Source organism: Lepidochelys kempii, chromosome 10, assembly GCF_965140265.1.
Source record: "Lepidochelys kempii isolate rLepKem1 chromosome 10, rLepKem1.hap2, whole genome shotgun sequence".
Classification (NCBI taxonomy): Eukaryota; Metazoa; Chordata; order Testudines; family Cheloniidae; genus Lepidochelys; species Lepidochelys kempii.
Genome location: NC_133265.1, coordinates 78,741,240 through 78,759,873, shown reverse-complemented (window position 1 = coordinate 78,759,873; position 18,634 = coordinate 78,741,240). Strand labels below are relative to the sequence as shown.

At 46.8% G+C, this 18,634-nt stretch overlaps 1 protein-coding gene across 5 annotated transcripts in view; it reads left to right on the top strand.

Moving 5' to 3' along the window:
• The window catches only part of IGDCC4 (immunoglobulin superfamily DCC subclass member 4), a 187,392-nt gene that overhangs the window by 151,962 nt on the left and 16,796 nt on the right, over positions 1 to 18,634 (top strand). For all 5 annotated transcript variants that reach the window (XM_073304341.1, XM_073304340.1, XM_073304343.1 and 2 more), the window contains 3 exons: positions 2,519 to 2,656; positions 3,247 to 3,352; positions 4,546 to 4,780. In XM_073304341.1, the coding sequence (XP_073160442.1) occupies positions 2,519 to 2,656; positions 3,247 to 3,352; positions 4,546 to 4,780 (479 nt within the window). The remainder of the gene's footprint in view (positions 1 to 2,518; positions 2,657 to 3,246; positions 3,353 to 4,545; positions 4,781 to 18,634) is intronic.

Here is an 18,634-nt window from a genome sequence, read left to right as displayed (position 1 = left end):
CTCTGCTTTCTGACAGGGGTCATGCGTCTCTGCTATCTAGCCTCGAAACACTGATAACAGAAGTCTAATGAGCTGGGGGACAGATAATGTTGAGGAAAGGCTGCGCTAGCCTGCAATACAATTAGAAATAGAGGTGGCGGAGGAGACCCACAGCTGAGAGCAGAGCATGAGCATTGAGAAGAGACGTGTGGGAGAGGAGGTGTGTTTGGAAGCAGGTGGGTTCTCTTGCCAGCTGCCTCTTTAGCAAGGCTCTTGGGTGCTCTGCGGATCGGGGCTGCAGAGAGACAAGATGTTATCGCTAGGCAGGGAAAGAACTTCCTGTTGACCGAGTGTCAAGGCTGTGGCTCAGAGATAAGAAAGGAGGAAAGCGGGTGGGTCGGTGGTTGAAAGACAATGCTGCATGTTTGCGGCTGCTCAGAAGCTAGGCCCTGTGAGCACATCGGCCACCTGAGATCATCCAGGAGGCCCTCTGCAAAACCAGGTCACTCCTATGTGTGGCGGTTTTCATCCGATAACGGTGTCAGGGCGGAGCTGCGGGCTGGGGAGGTGAAGCCCATGCGAGTGAGCGGAAATGGTCCGTGTAAGGTGCAGCAAGAAGTTAAGAGTTCAGCTGGTCATTTCTTGCAGTTTGTTCACCCATTGCCCTGAAGGAAAACTGAGCTTTTGAATGAGAAGACAGAAGGATACAAAATCAACAGGGCACACATTAAATGGGTTAAAACCTGCCTAATCGCTAGGTCTCAAAATGTAACTGCAAATGGGGAATGAGCTTGCAGCGGGTGTATTTCTAGTGGGCTCCTGCAGCGATCGGTTCTTGGCCCTACGCTATTTAACATTTTATCAATGACCTGGAAGATAAGATAAAATCATTACTGAGAAGGTGTAGAGACGACACACAGCTTGGGGGAGGGGTAAACAAGGAAGAGGACAAGTCCCAGATAGAGTGATCTGGATTGCTCAGTAAGCTGAGCGCAAGCAAACAATATGCATTCAGGATGGCCAAACGTAGAGTTAGATATCTAGGCACAAAGAATGGAGGACTCAGGCCTGGGAAGCAGTGACTCTGGAAAGGACTTGGGTAATCAGCTGCACAAGGTGGCCAAAAGGGCTAATGCGATTCTTGGATGCAGAAAGAGGGAAATCTCAGCAGGAATAGGGAGGTGAAATGACCTCGGTAACGGCACTGGTGCAACCATTTTGGAAACACTGCGGCCCGTTCTGGATTCTGACAGATGGGAGGGGATCAGAGAAGAGCCACAAGAATGATTAAAGGATGAGAAAACCTGCCTTATAGTGATTGACACATGGAGCTCAATCTATTTAGCTCGACAAAGAGAAGGTTGTGGGGTGATTTGACCCCAGTTGGTGAGTACCTACCTGGGGAACGGAAATGTGATGATAGAACAATATCCAATGGCTGGTAGCGGAAGCAAAACAAATTCAGACGGGAAAGAAGGCGCACGGTTTTCATCGGGACGGTAATTAACCACTGGAACAACTTACCAAGGGATGTGGTGCATTCTTGATCGCTGGCTGCTTGTAAAACTAGATCGGGTAGTTTTTTAACAGATGTGCCCTAGTTCAAACAGGAGTTAATTCAGGCCCACCTGTTGATCACTTTAGATAAGCTATTACCAGCTGGACAGTGGGGTGGGAGGAGGTATTGTTTCATATTCTCTGTGTATATATAAAGCCTGCTGCAGTTTCCACGGCATGCATCCGATGAAGTGAGCTGTAGCTCACGAAAGCTCATGCTCAAATAAATTGGTTAGTCTCTAAGGTGCCACAAGTCCTCCTTTTCTTTTTGAGTTAATTCAGGGAATCCTAGAGCCTGGGCTATGCAGGAGGTCAGACAAGATGATCACAGTGATCCCTTTTGGCCTTGGAATCTATGAATCTGTGAAAACGGAAAGGGTCAGAAATCTCTGGGGATGTATGGAGCTGAACTGCAGAGGCTTCTGACTGAATATTTCAAAATGGATGTTAATTAGGAATTAAAGTTAGCACATAGTGGATTTGGATTGGGACCACATCCTGCCAACAGCTCGGCATGTAGAGAACTTGACTGATGAGAGTCCTCTCAGTGGCTCAAATGGGATTGCTCACTGGGCTCAATCCATGGTAGCACAGAGGCGGTGGTCTAGGGGTATGGCCAAGGAACGACATAAATGTCAAGATTTTCAGGCCTGAAGGGACCATCTGATCGACCTCCTGCATATTACAGGCCAGAGAATTCCAATCCTGCGTCCAGCCCAGAATTTGGGAGCACGAGGCAGTGTAGCTGAAGGAGAGGCTTCAGTGAGATTACTCATGTGAGTAAAGTTTCACACAGGCAGGGTCAGGCTGCTAGTGAGCATATTAGTTAGCTACACCATAACTGTCCTGGGGTACAAAAGGCATCTCTTTACGTTATACTGCTTACAGACTCTGCTAGCTCGGAGAATGAAACAAAGTTCTGCAACCCCCCAGATAGCATCTAAACCGTAAACAATAAACCTTCTCACCTGCTTTTGAACAGGAAATACTTTCAGCACCGAGGTGCATGGCTTGGAGAGTGACACCAGGTATTACTTCAAGATGGGAGCAAAGACCATTGTAGGGTCTGGGCCGTACTCGAATGTAAAGGACGTGCACACCCTTCGCGAGAAGCAGTCAGGTATTCCAGTTTTTACTACCCCAGGAAGCATGCCCTGGTCTCGAGATGTCACTCTGAGCATTGAGTCACGCTCCATAATTGCCCATAGTTATTAGTGTTGTTTAGTTTTGTGTGCCAGCCAACGTGAACATGCTTAAACCGTGCTGGGATCGAGCCAAATTCAGCGTGTGCGCAGCTCTTGCTGACGTCTGTGGCAGTTGCCTATCCGTATCTTGGGGCAAGGATTTGGCTCTAATTGCCCATCTTGCAGCGATCAGATTAGTTCATGTAGCATTAAGGCAGCTGAATCTTTGACAGATGCCAGTTTGCTTTTATCTGCTTCAACGGTCATTGCCAAGTACTTCTTATAATAGTGTGTTGTGTGCGTATCTCTTTGTGTGTGTGTCTGAGATATGGGTCCAACTTGGGGCCAGTCGTCCCACTACCCCTGGGCTTTAGGGAACACTAGCTCTGGATCAGTAATTGGTCCGTTGGGCCCATTTTATATCCACGCGCCCAAAGTCGGTGTTTTTCTGAAGGCACTGGACGCTCTGCGTCCTCTTCCTGGTAGGGCTTGAGACGCTGACTCGACTCTGTCCTTCGCCTACTAGATGTTCTGGATACCCACTCGGTCACCGGGATCATCGTGGGAGTCTGCTTAGGTCTCCTCTGCATACTCTTCTGTACGTGTGCCAGTTTCCGCAGCAGCAAGCAGAGGTATGCCTTGCATTATCCGGACAGTAAGCAGAGCAGAGCACCGATGGGGAGCAGCACAAAAAGCCCCGTCAAATTCTTTCCCACATTGAGATGTGCTCTGTTGTAGAACAGTTGAATTTAAGGCAGTGAAAGATGCAGGCCCTAAAAATAATCCACGTCTTTCAATATAAAATTCCTTCTCTGTCATGTTGCTTTGCGGGGCGTGCCCGTGACGGAGCGCTGTTTAATGAATGCAGTCTGGTTTGCTGGTTTGTATGCTGCTGCAGTAGCTTTTCTTTAATCTGCATTGTTAGAGTAATTGTTTTTGCAGCAAAATAGAATGCTAATTGCCGTATCAAAGAACATTATCCTTCCTTCCTCTCTGCATATGCACAACACGGCTCCGCTGCATTTGGGTGCCTGGCTGATAGCTGTAAGCATGCACTGAGCAGCTTTGTGAACTTCCAGCAGGGAAGACTGTTAGAGGGTTCCCTTTCTTCCTGATGTAATGGAGTGGGTTGGCATGGTCGGGGCCAGATCCTCATTTGGGGTATATTGGCTGAGTCCTATTGATCTGACCTAGGTGTCAGAACCTGCCCTGTAACTGCTTACAAAGGAAATCATTTGAAGCCCAACTTTTGATGTAAGCCGTAGTTTTAGAGAGAGGCATTGTGAGCAGGTGGACTGAGCACAGGGCTGGGACCTAGGAGCTCCTGAAGTCTCATCCAGGCTCTGCCACAAACCCACCCCCATCACGTAACCTCCCTCTGTCACCTGTAAAATGGGGCTGATGAAACTTAGCTGCTTCATGTGGGGTGTGGTAAGCATGAGTGAGAGGTAGATCCTGGTCCTTGTCTCTCGCTCCCGTTACGGGGCACTAAGGACCAGCCACTGTGATCTGCTGGACAGGGGGCGGGTTGTAGAAACGGCACACTGTGCTTGTTACACAGCCCGGGCTCAGAGTGTGTTGGCAATAAGTGGTGAGCACAGGGGCCTTAACACTGATCCCTGCACCCAGCAGAGTAGCCAAAAGCAGAGCTGTTCCAGTCCTGTTGATAACAACCCAAGCAGAGAGGGGCAGTTTGGTCCAGCATCTGCCACTGCTCACGAGTTGGGAGATGACACCCCTTGAGCTCTGATTGGCTGGACAAGGGAGTCCAGGGCTGTTTGCCCTCCGAGGTGGAAACCTTTGTTTGTTTTCCCATCCCCTGCAGGGAGGCTCTGCCAGGCCTGGATTCTCAAGCCTCTGGGAATCACAGCTCCTATCACCGGGGCAGGCAGGGACCACCCGGGCCCAGCGCCAAGTCTGATTCTCATGAGCTGGAATCGCTCATGTCCCCGCTCTCTGAAGAGGTTCCCTTGCCCCTGGTGGACATCACAGAGCTGACGGAAGTACACAGCCTCATCCACACCAGCCTTCCGGATGACGGCATCCACGGGATAAGAAAGGTATCGCCAGTGCGAATGCTTACCACCGCCTTGCTCAGATAACCCTCTTAACCTGGAGCGGCACCAAGGAACCAAGCAGAGTTGCGTCTGATTTCCCCTCTGGCTCTGGATGGATCATTTCAGGGCAGGCACCATGCTAGCAAGGGGGGTTCCTGTATCACCTGATGCTGAGAATCCCTGACTACAGAGTATTATCAAATGTATTTCCTCTAATATGGTTATCCTGAGCTGTTTTCCCCCCAGTACACTGATTTTCATATCCAGCCATGTTAAGAATTTCCCAGTTCCTATAGCGAGTCCATGTCATCGCCAGTGCCAGAGGAGGACATTCCCTGGTGATGCTTTGGGGTTCACCCAGACCAGTAAGGGGGTGTGTCACCACCTGCCCTGTAGACCTGGGTACTTCTGTGCTGTGCAACTTTGGCTCCGAGCCCTGCCACCAGCAGCCTGCTCATGGGACAACGGCCTCACCCTGGCCTCCACCAGCCTGGTTCCTCCTTGCAGGGCGACACCAACAGCCCTTTCAGTCCTGAGAGAGAGAGTGTGTGTGTGTGTGTCCGTCCCCCCAAAGCTGTCTGCCCTGCCGCAGCTCTTGCCTTCCAGGCTAAGAGGGCCCAGCTCTCAAAGGCTTGAAGGGTGCAGTACCCCATCGTCCCTCTGTGATGGTTACCTCCAAGTCTTTCAGAAGGTCCTGATATCCTCAAAGTTCATCTTTGGTTTCAAAGCCAGGAAGCCGTCCTGGGGGCTCAGCTCTCTGTGTTCTCCACGGAGCTGACGCCATGTTAATTTTTGCAGTCTCCTGGGATTTTGCAATGCAAATGAATGGCCCATTGTTCTTGGCACACCTGGCTTGATTTGTCGTTGAGTCCAAGAGGTGTTGGCCATTCTCCTTTGTCTGGAAAAAAACTTTTTTGCTTCCTTGGTTTGTTTACAGATCCCAAAAGAGAGAATATCCATAATGTCACATACAGCATTGTTACGTACATTTCATAATGATTTTAGTGACCAACGTGGTGTTAGTTTTCCATTGATGTATTACAAGACACTTTCTAAAGGCAAGAGTCTCAGAGCTCCCGTAATGTTGACCTATGGATGCTGCTGTAGCTTCAAGGCAGGAGTAGATCCCCTGGCTGCAATGATCCCATTTTGGGGAAGGATGGAATAGTGGATGGATCTCCATAGCTATGGATTTGTGATCTGTTGCTTCTGCCTCAGTCCAGCTCCACCTCATCTCTGGGAACACAGCTCTGCGCTGTAGAGTAGAAAGGTTCTTCTCCCAGCAGAGCTGCCGTGGTTCTGTTCCACTCAGGTCCTTTGTGCCGTTGTGCAGGGCAGGGTTTGTTACTGATGCCTCTGTGTTCAATGCAAATGTCATAGTGGCCTTCACCACTAGAGAGACAAGGGAAAAAGGTCTCACCCTCTACTTAGCACTAATATGAATCCATTAGGACCAAACCACATTCGTCCTCTAGAATTTAATAGGGGTGAGACAAACAGAGTTCTGTAGAAAACTAATAGGGATTTTTAAAAATTAAACCGATAGCATTTAAAAGAGACTTAATATCCTTTCTTTAGCTTTTCTCGTCCTGTGGAATTCTATAGGAGGGATATAATTCTCCATTACATTCTGTACAATGGTTAAAAAAACGCCTTATAGAAAAGGTCCTCATTATCTAATTCTGGACTTTCCCATAAGGATTCTGATGAAAGCCAGACCTTACTGTAGTTGACAGTCAGCCATGCAAATTCTGCAGAGTGAATCTCCCTTTTTCAAAGGTTGGTAGACTTGCAGAGTTGTGCTGGGGTTTTTATCTGCCTGGCATGTCTATGGGCCAGTGGCAATATCATTACAGATGCTGATGTTTGCTAGCCATGAGCCTAAATCCCCCACGTTTTGGCCCCAGGCTTCCTCAAAGTTTGATGGTGTTCTGGACCAGGGCCTGGGTTTGGACCAGTCTCTGGTATTAATAGAACTGATCCAAAGCCCATTGAAGTCAATAGAAGGACTTCCATTGGCTTCATCAGAATTTGAATCAGGTCCTGTGTTAGGTCCTTGAGCCCTGCTGTAGAGCATGTTTGTCCATCAAAAGGCCCCACAATAGCATGTTGTGATTCTACAAAGGAGAAATTCCTCCAGCCTTTCGGTAAGAAAGATGATGCTGGACTCTACTGTGTTGTCTGTCTGGTCATAACTCTGGTTCAGTTGCAAGCCTGGGGCAATTTAATGACCATGACCAAGAAACTTGACTTTCCACTTAAGACAAGTAACTGTACAAGGACGTTGTGGCAATCAGTAAATCAAAAGAGAGATGCTTTAGCTCAAGCTGACGTTATGGACGTGATGCAGAAATGATGGAGTGAAATTCTAGGGACTGTGTTTTGCAGACGTTCGGACTGGATGATCATAATGGTCCATTCTGGCCTTAGAATCCATTGATCTATGAGAGAAGGTTGAAGTGGTTGTTGGCGAATGGCAAAAGAGGACGACAGTTTCTCTTTGGATGGAACCAATGAGATTCTTGGTTTATTTGAAAACGAGCATTGAAAGCAAAACCAGAATGCTGGATCGGAGAACTTGTATCGAGAAATATCTGAGGCTTTTTATAGAGAAAATTGTTTTGTCCTGTCTGATATTGTGGATGCACTCAGGTTTCAGTCCCCTTGGGACTCCTGCTAAACTCTGTGAGATCTTGTGGCCACGAATTCCACAGATTAATGATCGGGTTTCCAATGCAAATATTTGCGTTCACAAATTCGACATCTGCTTTCTACAAATACTCTCCCCAGTATTAACTTAAAATGTGCCGTTTTTATAAACATCAAGTTCACCAGCATGTTCACGGAGAGCAAACATCAGGAAGGTGACCTCAACTGAAGGGAGCTTGTGTTTTTATTTGTGGATCTGTATGTTTGGAGGTATTCTCCGAGCTCTATGTAATTTGCCTGACATTGCCTCGTCTTTCTCGTCTCCCTGCCCCCTTTTCTCTCTCAAGCAATGTCTGAAGCATTTCATTCCATTAGGGAACCTTTAATTGGCCTAATTTAGTTAATCTGTTTATGTCTTTCTTTGTAACCCGGGGAGAGTGTGTAAGGTAATTAGGAGGTTGAGTGAAACAGGCGCATTGTGAGCACAGAGGATTTCATGTTTGCATCAATCATATGCTTGTATGTCACTGGTGTTAAGGTGTATTCAAGATAGAAAACTTTAATCAAATCTAAGTGCAAAATAAGGGAGACGTGTGAGAGCCCGGCCTTGGAGAGTTTGGAATGAGCAGATGTATTCTTTTTGATATGCCACATCCTTGTCTTCCTTAACCGTCACAAGGGTCAAAGCGATTCACCTTGGTTTCCCAGGTGTTCCATCGGATCAAGACTAACAGGAAAAGATAGGAGAGAGCGTGAGGTTTCCTGTGTAGCAAGCACAGCTCCTTGCAGTGTAAGTATTTAAGCATTGGGTTGCTTCTCCACACACCCCCCCCCCGCCCTTTTAACAGCCCTTTCCATTAAATGAGGAACAAATGTTTTTCTTTAAAGAGTTACTTTGCCCCTGATCTCTGATTCAGGGTCCTGGAGGTAAAACTCTCTGCCCAACTGAGTCACTTTCCTCCTGCCTTTTGGGGATAATAAATCCAGATCCCTCTGTGGATACTGCCCAAGCGGGAATTCAATCTCTAGAAACGCAAGATCAGCTCCCCAAAGGAGCACGAATGCCAATCACAGTCTGTTCAGGGTTTGTCTTCAGAGAGTTTAAGGCCTCAGAATCTCAGTATCTTAGAGTCCTGTCTTGGCGTTCGGCAGATGGATTATCAAAGATCAAAGGTTTGCAGAGTGTACGGTCTGGCCGCAATTTAATCTGCTGAGTGGGAGGCTGGCTAATGCTCCTACATCCAGGGTTTCACTTTCAGTCCCAGTCTGCCATAGCTTCTGGCAGCTCAGCAGGGTCTTGCTGCCTGCATTGTTGGACTGTCTATGCCATGGAGATGTACATGCTTCTATTCAAGTGCTGTGCTGTCATCTGCAGCACCTTGGATTTGCTCCTAGTCTCCAGAAATCCTGACTCCTCCATGAAATTATATTGGAGAGCCACCTGGGCTTGGTGAGCAGGAGACATGCAGGAGCGTTAGTCTCACAAAGCCAGAAGATTGCAGCCTCCAAAGCTGTGACCACAAAGCTCAGACAGCCAGTAACTTCCTGGTTCTTGTACTCTGAGAAAGTCAGTAATATATTTCTGGGGCAGCTGTGTTACCACTGGACAGCAAACCGTATGCAGTATCCTGGAGGATGCCAAGGAAAAGTGCACGTGCTTGGAACGAAATCTGCCAGCAGATCGGATAGATTAAGTATCTGCACTCTCTGCAGAGCTACTCTTGGGGCTTATCTCAGCTTGACCCAGCATGGGTGTGCAAGAAGGGGGAGTGCAAGCATTCTCCCACGCACCCCACCCCATGTGGGGGGCTGGACACAGTCAGCATCCTGTAAACTCTGCCGTGCTGGCCCCTGATTCAGCAACGAGGTGTGTGCGGAAAGTCAAGCAGGTGCTTTACATGCTTTGCTAAATCGGGGCCCTACTTTCCCTGGTGGCACTAGCCTCTGCCAGGGGGTGAGGTGCTAGCCCAGATGCCATGGTGGTGGGGGCCAGAGAAGAGGCGTAACCATGACCTGTTCCTGGTTTAGGGTTTTTTTCATAAACGATTCTCACCTCTTCCCTAGCTGAATTCTAGCTGTGCCCCTTAGTATCATGTGACAGCAATGCCGCTAAGTAGCTACCACCAGCCCCGCCCTGTCCCCCATTGGAACAGTCTGGTAGGGGTGCCATCGAATGCTAAAGAAATGATATTTTTTGAATCCCTGCTGGTGTATTGGAAGGGTTTCACTGGAAGAATCGGGACATTATTTTGTTACAAAGAAATGGATACAAACGTAAAGATCCATGTCTTCAAAAGTGCACGTGTGAGGAAGCCTGGCTGCGTACATATAGAGCATGGTCATCTGCGTCGACTGCACCAGGATCTTCAGTGCTGAATGCACAAAATCCTAGCCACTCCTTTAGCAGGCAGCAAGGAGCAGGCTGTTGTAGTTGCTGGACATGGGCAGTGGAGGGAGACATCACGACATGGAGTGAGCTAGTGTATTGTACAGACGCTTCCAAAATTCCAAACTTAACCTGTGCACTTAACTCAATTTGTGAGCATGCCCCAGGTGCATGCAGTCAGGAGCATGTACATCTGGACACTGTAACTTAGAAAATGGGGACCATAATTCCAGCAGATGTAGTTTTCTGCTCTTTGGTCACTGGAGAGAGGCCTGGCCTTATAGTTACAGCTCAGGGCTGTGCGTCGGGAGATGAAAACTCTGTTGCCAGTTCTGACAGATTCTTTAAATAACCTTTGTCAAATCACTTAACTTATCCTATCTTGGTTTCCTCAACCATAAAATGGTGATAATGCTACTTTCCTACAGTAGTGATCATTAAAATCAGGACATATCTCCTTGGCAACTGTTAAATTTACCATGGCATTTCCCATCCTAAGGAAATTGAGTCCTGTAAATACCAAAAGGGGCTGTACAGCTTAATTCATGAAGACTTGCAAGCCTCCGATGGAAGGTGCTGTCGAACTGAGAAGCATTTTTCTTCTTTCTGGCTTTTCCTCTTTTCTCTCTTTCTCTGAAATTTCTAGAGTGAAACAGACCATAACATAAAAATTCTTCAGGCATTAGCGTGGCATGGACGCTAAGCTGTAAATCCATCAGTACTCAGGTGAACAACTGAATGAAGGGGCATGGCTGGCAGAAGCCTTGTAACTGCAGAGATAGAGATAGCATCCAAATTGTTGCAAGAGGGCTCTGTGTCTGTATAGAATGTGAATAGGTAATGGATCAACAAGGTGCCAGGAGATGGGGCTCAAGAACACATGCCAGAATACATTGGTTGTTGCATGCGGCAGATGGCATCCCCTGTGCAGCTCTTTACATGAGTGCTTAACCTAGATACTCCTGCCGCAGGTAGTGTGAATACATTGGCTAGGAGCCATGGAGATCAGAGTGGAGGGAAGAGTCTCACAGTGGGTTTTGGTCCACTGTGCAACAGACTGAGCTCTGCTGTGCTAAGGGGATTTTTGCTCTGAGCTGTGAGTGAGGCTATGAAAACCCCTGGCGTGGAAAGCAGTAGAACAACAGGAAAGTGGGGGACTTAGAAGAATGACCCCAGGAAAGCCCCACTCAGCAGAGAAGAGATCCAGTCTGGTTTGTATAGGAAATTGCACCTTCGCCAGGAGTTTAGAGTTTGCTCATCTTCTCCGACCCTGTGTCTGAAGCCCCGGAGGTACTGCTGGCTCTGTGGGGTGACCTGATCTCTTTCCAGATGAAAGGGACACTGTAGGCAATTTTCGCTCTCTTTTAATGTTTCTTTTTCTAGTAAACATCACGAGGCCACAGCACTGGTGGGAGGTGCCGAGTGCCACTCCAGAGACAGACATGGTATCCCACAGAACAGGCCTAACGCTCATAACACCTCCCCACCCTTGGCTTCCCTGCCTTTCCTGCACCTCCAGCCTGACCATTGGCAGGGAGGAGGTCATTCCATCTCCACGACGCTGCCAGTTGGGCTGGTGGCTTTTGTGATGTGGGTGCCCGTCCCCCGGGAACTGGGCTGAGACCCACCAAGCCCATTGCACCAAACAGCCCTCAGTTAGTAGCAACTTGATTCATCTCAGACTAGTGACCCAGAGGTGAAAATCTCTGTGCCCCATTATCCCTCCAAAGTGCTATTCAGCCCCACTTACCAGTATCTTCCTGCTGCCCACTCCTAGGGAGCTGTATGTTTCTCAGGCAGTAACTTGAAATTGAAGCCTTCCTGCCTGCTGAGCAGAAGGCTTTTGTAGCCACTTGGGGCTCTGTGCAGGGATACTTCCTCCCTCATAGCTCAGAGCAGTGCAATTAAACTGTAGCTGGACGGGCAAGCCTCTTCCTCCTTTTCCTCCTCCTTCTCCAAGCCTGTAACCGGCCACTAGGGGATGCAAGAGCCCAATGCATGCTGCACTCTGCCCTTCCCCTGCTTCCAGCACAGGTCCGACCAAGGAGTGACGTCCCCCGGGCTGCTCCCAACCCGGGTCTGTCCGTGGCAGTGCGCATTCTCGCCCACTGCGTCGTCCCTCCATCCATCCTTGCAGCTCTAGATGATTGTGCAACAGATGGGCTGCAAGATATTAAATTATAGCAATTGCCAGATGGGCATTACTTGGAGACAGAAATCCCCTGGCTCTCCAGGGAATGGGAGCAGCATGACACCGGTAGGGCAGACTTTCCTGCCACGCCTATGTGCTTTAAAGCAAGACCTGGTTGCAGGGAGCTGGATGTAGGGACAGGAGACTAGGGCAGTCTCCATGATCCAGTCACTCCTTACCCTCTATGCTGTGAATGCCATCAGATAACCAGCAAGGATGTGAATTCCAGTCCTAGGAACTGAAATGAGATAGCTCATTTCACTGCACTGTCCTGGGTTTGCATTCAGATCATTTAACTAGAGATGAAAGGCTGCATCATTCAGCCCCTGAGCTATCCAGCCCATTCCTGACAGGTTTTGACATTAACAGGAAGGGAGTTCAGCCTAATGATTGGGGCAGAGGAGTGCCAGCAACAAGATCTAGTTCTTCTATGGGGCTTTTCCCCAGTAGATTTCAAGGAGCTCAGCATCGTTAGTGCCATTTTACAGATGGGGAAACTGAGGCCCAGAGCTGTGAGGTAACTTGGTCAAGATCACCCAACAGAGCAGTGGCAGAGCCAGGAATAAAACCCAGGTCGTCTTAGTGTCAATCCAATGCTCTACCCACTTGGCCACACGGACTCTGGAGTACTGATTTCAGCTGTGCCGCTGATTCACACACGTCTCTGTACCACAATCCCCCATCTGTAAAATGAATACAATTAATAACATTTACCAGTCTCCCAGGGTTATCACGGAGCTTTCTTGATTTAAAATGCTTTGAGATCCCCAGCTGAAACATGCTCTATATGTGCAATCTGGTATTATTCTTGATCCGGATCTTTTGACAGCTCAAGGCTTAGCACATGTTGCTACTGCAATTACTCTTACACAGTTTGATGTAGCTGGGATGCCACGAAATTGGCAGTAACACGGCTACATGACCTTTAAAATTAGTAAATAGGCTCTTGGATTCGAAATCATTCAGCCAGAAATCTGTTGTTCTGTGAACACCTTGCGCTTGAAGTTACAGCTGGGTTAAAAGAGCTGCTCTCAGTGCTTGTACGTTCTTTCTCCATTAATTCACATTGAGGCTCTTGGTTTAGCATTCAGTCATATTTAGGGCTTTCCCTTTTGATTTTTCTTTATTATGGTATTACCACAGCCTTGAGATAGCCCAATTGAGACTGGAGCCTCTGCTGCACTAGGTTCCATATCGACACACAGAGAGAGATACTTTTATCATACCCATGCTGCAGATGAGGAAACTGAGGCACGGAGACACTACGTACAGGAAGCCTCTAGCAGAGCCAAGAATTGAACATGCCTCTCCAGCCCAGTACCTTAACCACAAGGCCATCCTTTCTCCTTGCTTATAAATAAACATTTGAACCGCCCAGCTGTAATGAGAGCTGGTTGCCACTGCAGGTGAGCTGTCAGCAGAGGCCAGTTGGTGGCGCTCCTGCATAGTGCTGGCAGCTGCTTTGCCAGAGGAGGGTCATGCCCCTTTTGGGATAGTTTTTTGTCCGTCCTGCAGTGTGTCTTCTTCAAATGCTGGTTTTCAGTTGTCATCGGGGGAATTGCGGATGCGCCAACAGGCTAACTAGTCCTATCATTGACCCATCTCCCACAGCTCCCTTTCCCTCCCAAATGCACCTCCTAAACACCACTACCTTTGGTATCCAACAGGACAGGCGATAAATGATGCTTATAATGTAGTGGCTAAGGGTGGTACAACTCTGTCTCCCTCTACTGGGTGGGGCTTTTCTTTTACTTTTCTATTTAACTGGTTTTGACTCAATGACATTTTTCGTAAAATGTGTACGCTTGTCATGGAAACTCTTCGTCCAAGCACTTAATGCTCAAAAATCCAACATTTTCAACACCAACACCCAACATATTTTGATTTGGAGACAATACTGGAGTGCCTCATGGGAGTTGTAGTTTGGCTGCCTCATGCCGCCTCCATTCTTCTTAACAGGGCATGCTCCGCAGTGGACTTTAGTTTCCTTGATGCACTACAGAGGCTCAGGAAGAGGGTAGAGAGTGGTGCATCATGGGAGATGTAGTGTGGCCACTTTTTTCCCCTTTTAGTTGAAATTTGCCGAGGAGGACACTTGCCAACCAGTTCTAAATAAGAGCCTTACTCCTGCTGACAGCTAACAGAAAGTCTCCTTTATCTCAAGTGGTAGAGGCCTGAGCTTTTTTTTGTATTGGGGTCCAATGTTCCTGGGTTGTATCCCTGCTGCCTACCACGGTGTCTGTATGTTTGCATGACATGGGGTCATTGCACCCTCTTCTGCAGACTGAGGCACAGCTTCTGTAATGAATCGACTCTCTTCAGCGGGGTGCTCTTAACTCGAAAATGGGCACGGCTGAAATTTCCCATTGTTGTCTTGCATGGGATTTAAACTGAGTCTAAACAGATGTGATCCCAAAGCAAATAAGGTTTCAGGGTGGGCTGATGATGTGAGAGGCAGTGTTCTTTAGACTCCTTTGGCACTCAGGGTATAAATGGCTATGTACATATTCTAAGTGTCGATCTCCAGCTAACAGAGTTGCAGGAAATCACAAGCTGTTGCTGGTGAAGGAAACGTGAACCAATACCATCTTTACCAGCAGTTGCTGATACTACAAAGAGGTTACAGGGGAAAAGTCTATTTGCTTTGATGAGTTTAGCTGAAACTGAAATGTCTTTGCTCTCGGCCCTTTATTGGAAGATGGTTATGTATTCCTTCTCTCGTTTGATGCGAAGTTTATTATTCAGAGAGTGATTTTTTTGCCCCTCTAAATTAAATCTGAGACTGACACACCGCTCCTTAGCTAATACTCTGTAAAAAGTCCAGAGACCATTTTCCTGACTTCCTGCAACTTCTCCCCCAGCTTTCTGAAACTAAGCTTCAACAAACAGACCTGGAGCTAATTGCAAGTGCTTGACCTAGGAGATATTAGCTCTCTAGGAGGGAATTTTTTTTGTAAATGGAACCTGCCTGAGTAACATGGTATACAGTTGCGTGGTGAAGTGGATGGGGTTTTTTGTTTGTTTGTTGAAAATAGCAAACTGGTACAAAAAAACTTTACTCTTCATCACAGCTAATTTCAACCGGAGCTGAACAGTCTGTTCCCAGAGTCATCAAAACCTATGTAAACATGGCAGATTGACATTTCCGCTAGCAGTTACTCCTTTGGGGATTGCACCGGAGTTGCTGTTTCTTTCCACGTTTTTGGTTTGCACAGGAAGCCTACAAAAGGAGTGTGCGGGTATGCAAGGGGTAGGGGTGTGTTATTTGTGAGCAGGTATCTCTGATAGTGTGTGTGTGCGTGCAGATATCTATAATTGCACATATGGCCACGCGTGTGTGTGTTATATACCTTCTAGTCTGAAACATTCAGACTTTATTTGCTAAGTAATGATATGTTCTCTGGAAAAAGCTCGTAATCCACCAGTAATTGGCCTATCTGCAGAAACCCATTCAGATGGCAGCAGGAGCAAATTAGTGTAATTAAATGCTGTTTCATTTATTAATATTCCTTATTGTGTTTCATCCCAGCCAGTTATATGTGATCACTTGTCTGTTTTCTCATTACTTACAGTTAGTTTAATTATCGCTGACCCAAATGAGGGAGAGGTGCAGGAGGCATTGGTCCAGAATAGACTGTATTGTTAATGTACAAGAAGTGACCATTAGCAGAGCTGCTGTCACCATGATCAGCATATTTGCAGTTTTGAAAATGAGCACCTGAAATCCACAGCTTTGGACTGACGATCTTTCTTTCTGAAGCTCGTTGCTGCATAAACAACGTCTTTGATAGCTGGTCTCTATAGGCCTGATCCCGTAGCGATGGGACTTCAGTAGGAGCAAGGTTTGGCCCCTAGAGGTTTTTGTGCAAAGCAATGATTATCTAGAGAGGTCTCATCCTGCGAGGTGCTGAGCACCTTCGGCTGCTGTTTGAAGTCAAAGTGGGCCGAGGGCGCTCAGCACCTCCCAAGCATGCACATGAGTGTTTTGTTTTTATTTGCCTGATGCCAGCCCCGACAACGTGGTCTAACGTCTGATTTTTGTAAGTGACTGACTTTTTGGAATCCTCGGCTTCCGTGCAACATCTGGTCCTGCGTTGCTACCTCATGTCCAGCCAGATGGACTGAGGCACAAGGAGGTCAAATGACTCATACAAGGTCACACTGGTGTCAGAAGCCTCTTTGCTCTTGCAGCCAGACACTGGCTTTGTGCTATCCTCACTGGGCATTAGGTCTAGAGAGAGAGAAAAAGATTTTCCTCCATTTAAACCTTACAGCTTCCCTCCCTTCCACCTCCATGCTCTTCTCCTGTTCTCAGGGAATTTATTCTTTGTGGGACAAATAGACCACCAAAGAAAAATGGGGCTACATTTCTGCTTAACCTCCAGGCCAGAAAGAGGAGTGGCTGTAGCCACACTAAGCTTTTGGTAACAAGGTGAGTCCACATAAACACAAGGTTGCCCAGTAAAATCAAGCCCTGCAAAGAAATTACCTCTGTCCATGAACTAATAGTCTGAGCTGTGAAATAATTTGAGCTCTTAAAGGCACGCATTTCCCATGCACAGAGGTGTGCATTCAACAGTTTATTGCAAAGGGAAGCCATGAGAACCCAGAACAAATTGCATTCAGCCCATATAATTTAATTAGATCTACTAAAAGGTAACATTGGTTGCCTGGGGGATTTGAAGCTCTACTAAGAATAGCTTGGTGGTCTGCTTTAAAAAAAAAAAAAAAAAAAAAAAAGACCCCCCCCCCGCCCCATTTTGTGCCTCTGTATTGGTGAAGCAACCACCCTTTTTCCCCGGGCTCTAACTTTACGCAGGAATCCATTCACACATACCTCAGCTTGAACGTGCCTTGATAGTGAACTTGTGTGGTGAGTCTTTCTCCGTAGTGCAGAATACTGATTGTTCCAATTAGCAAAGTAAATGATGCCATCAGGCAGCACTGAAAGATCCATTTATTTCCAAAAAAGGCCATTTGTTTCTATCACTGAATTAATTTTCAATAGGTTAGAACTGTTCCTGGTTTCTTTCTGGCCCGACATTTCTCCCGGTGGGGAGTTGATGCATTCTCCCACAATAGAATCCACATTATTCCCTTCTCCCCCCATGAAGGTTCCCCATAAATCAGCTTCTCTCCATATCTAGGCTCTAATTTTCTCTTGCATGGCCTCCCACCCCCTTTGCTCAACCGAAATGTCACTGCTAGCTTGTTCCCATCTCTCATTCCTGCGCTGCCATAGCGCATTAGTGAAGACACTACTACGCCGATGAGAGAACTTCTCCCATCTGCATAGTTAATCCACCTCCCCAGTAGGTGGTAGCTAGCTCTCCTGTCAACATAGCTCTGTCTACACCGGTGGTGAGATCGGTAGAACTGTGTCACTCAGGCATGTGGATTTTTCACACCCCTGAGCGCCGTAGTTATACTGATATAAGTTTGTAGTGTAGACCTGGTCTGAGCAAGCACATTTCTTTTTAAGATGAAAGCGTTACAGAGAAAACATAATAGCAACAATAAGAGTTCCTATACACCTGCTAAAAGCTTCCCAGAGGTCACCCATCAGTCTTATGGGGCCTCAGTAGGCCAAAATCTTCCAGCCTCTCCCAGGAAAGACTGCGGCCCTGCTTAGGCAGAAGGTCCTGTCTGTTTGGTGGATCAGAAAGATGGACCTGAGTCCGTTTAAACTCAGCTATTTGTCCAAAGTCCTTTCTTTGTTGGTCTCTGGAGACTCCAGTTTGAACCAGTATATATAAGCCTCTCCAGGTGATGATACCTCTGTGGAGGCATTACGCCCTGAGTGAATGTGCCTAATCACCCCACAGTGTTCTTAGTTCCTGGGGGTCTGTGGTTTCCATCCCCCATGGAGTTACAGACAATTCCTAGCCCATTGTGATAAATAAACTTAATAAAGTGAGAGCTCCCAAAGATACTGCAGGAAATTGCCATAGCTGTCAAAGCGACCCACCTGATGTCCTATGTTGTTTCTAGACAAAACAGTTGCTGCAAAGAAATTCATTTTAACTTTTATTTAGGGTAAAAACTTGGCTTTTTGACCAAATGAAACAAAAAAAATTTTAAATTTTCTTTTTCCATTTTTGGTTGATGAAAAAAGTATCTTTTACAAAATCCCATGAAACCTTTCAAAGACAAATGCCAAAGACAATTTAAAAAAATTATTTTCATTGACATTTTTCATGAAAGAGGAAAATAAATTCTTAACCAGTTGTTCTAGGCAGCCTTTCAAAGTAGGAGACCAATTCATTACTTATCCGCTTTCTCTTACTGCGCAGCCCTGTGCATTGACAGAGGTAGATAAATAATCATAATGATGCACCGTTAGAACTCGAGCTTTGGCTTACATCCTTCCATCACAAAAACTACTGTAGTTAAAACATCGAGAGGGACTAGTGGTAGCTAGTATAATACCAGGCAAGCCTGGAGAGAATTAGCCAATGTGTTATGGGTAAATGTCCATAATTGCTATGGTACAGTTACTTCTCCAATAACGTTCATAGTCCTAAACAAAAATGTTACATTGCTTATTCTCATAGATAGCAAATAATCCTTACTGTTTCTTCCAGAAGAGTTACTGTGATACTGTGAAATAACATGAATAGAGAATAATATG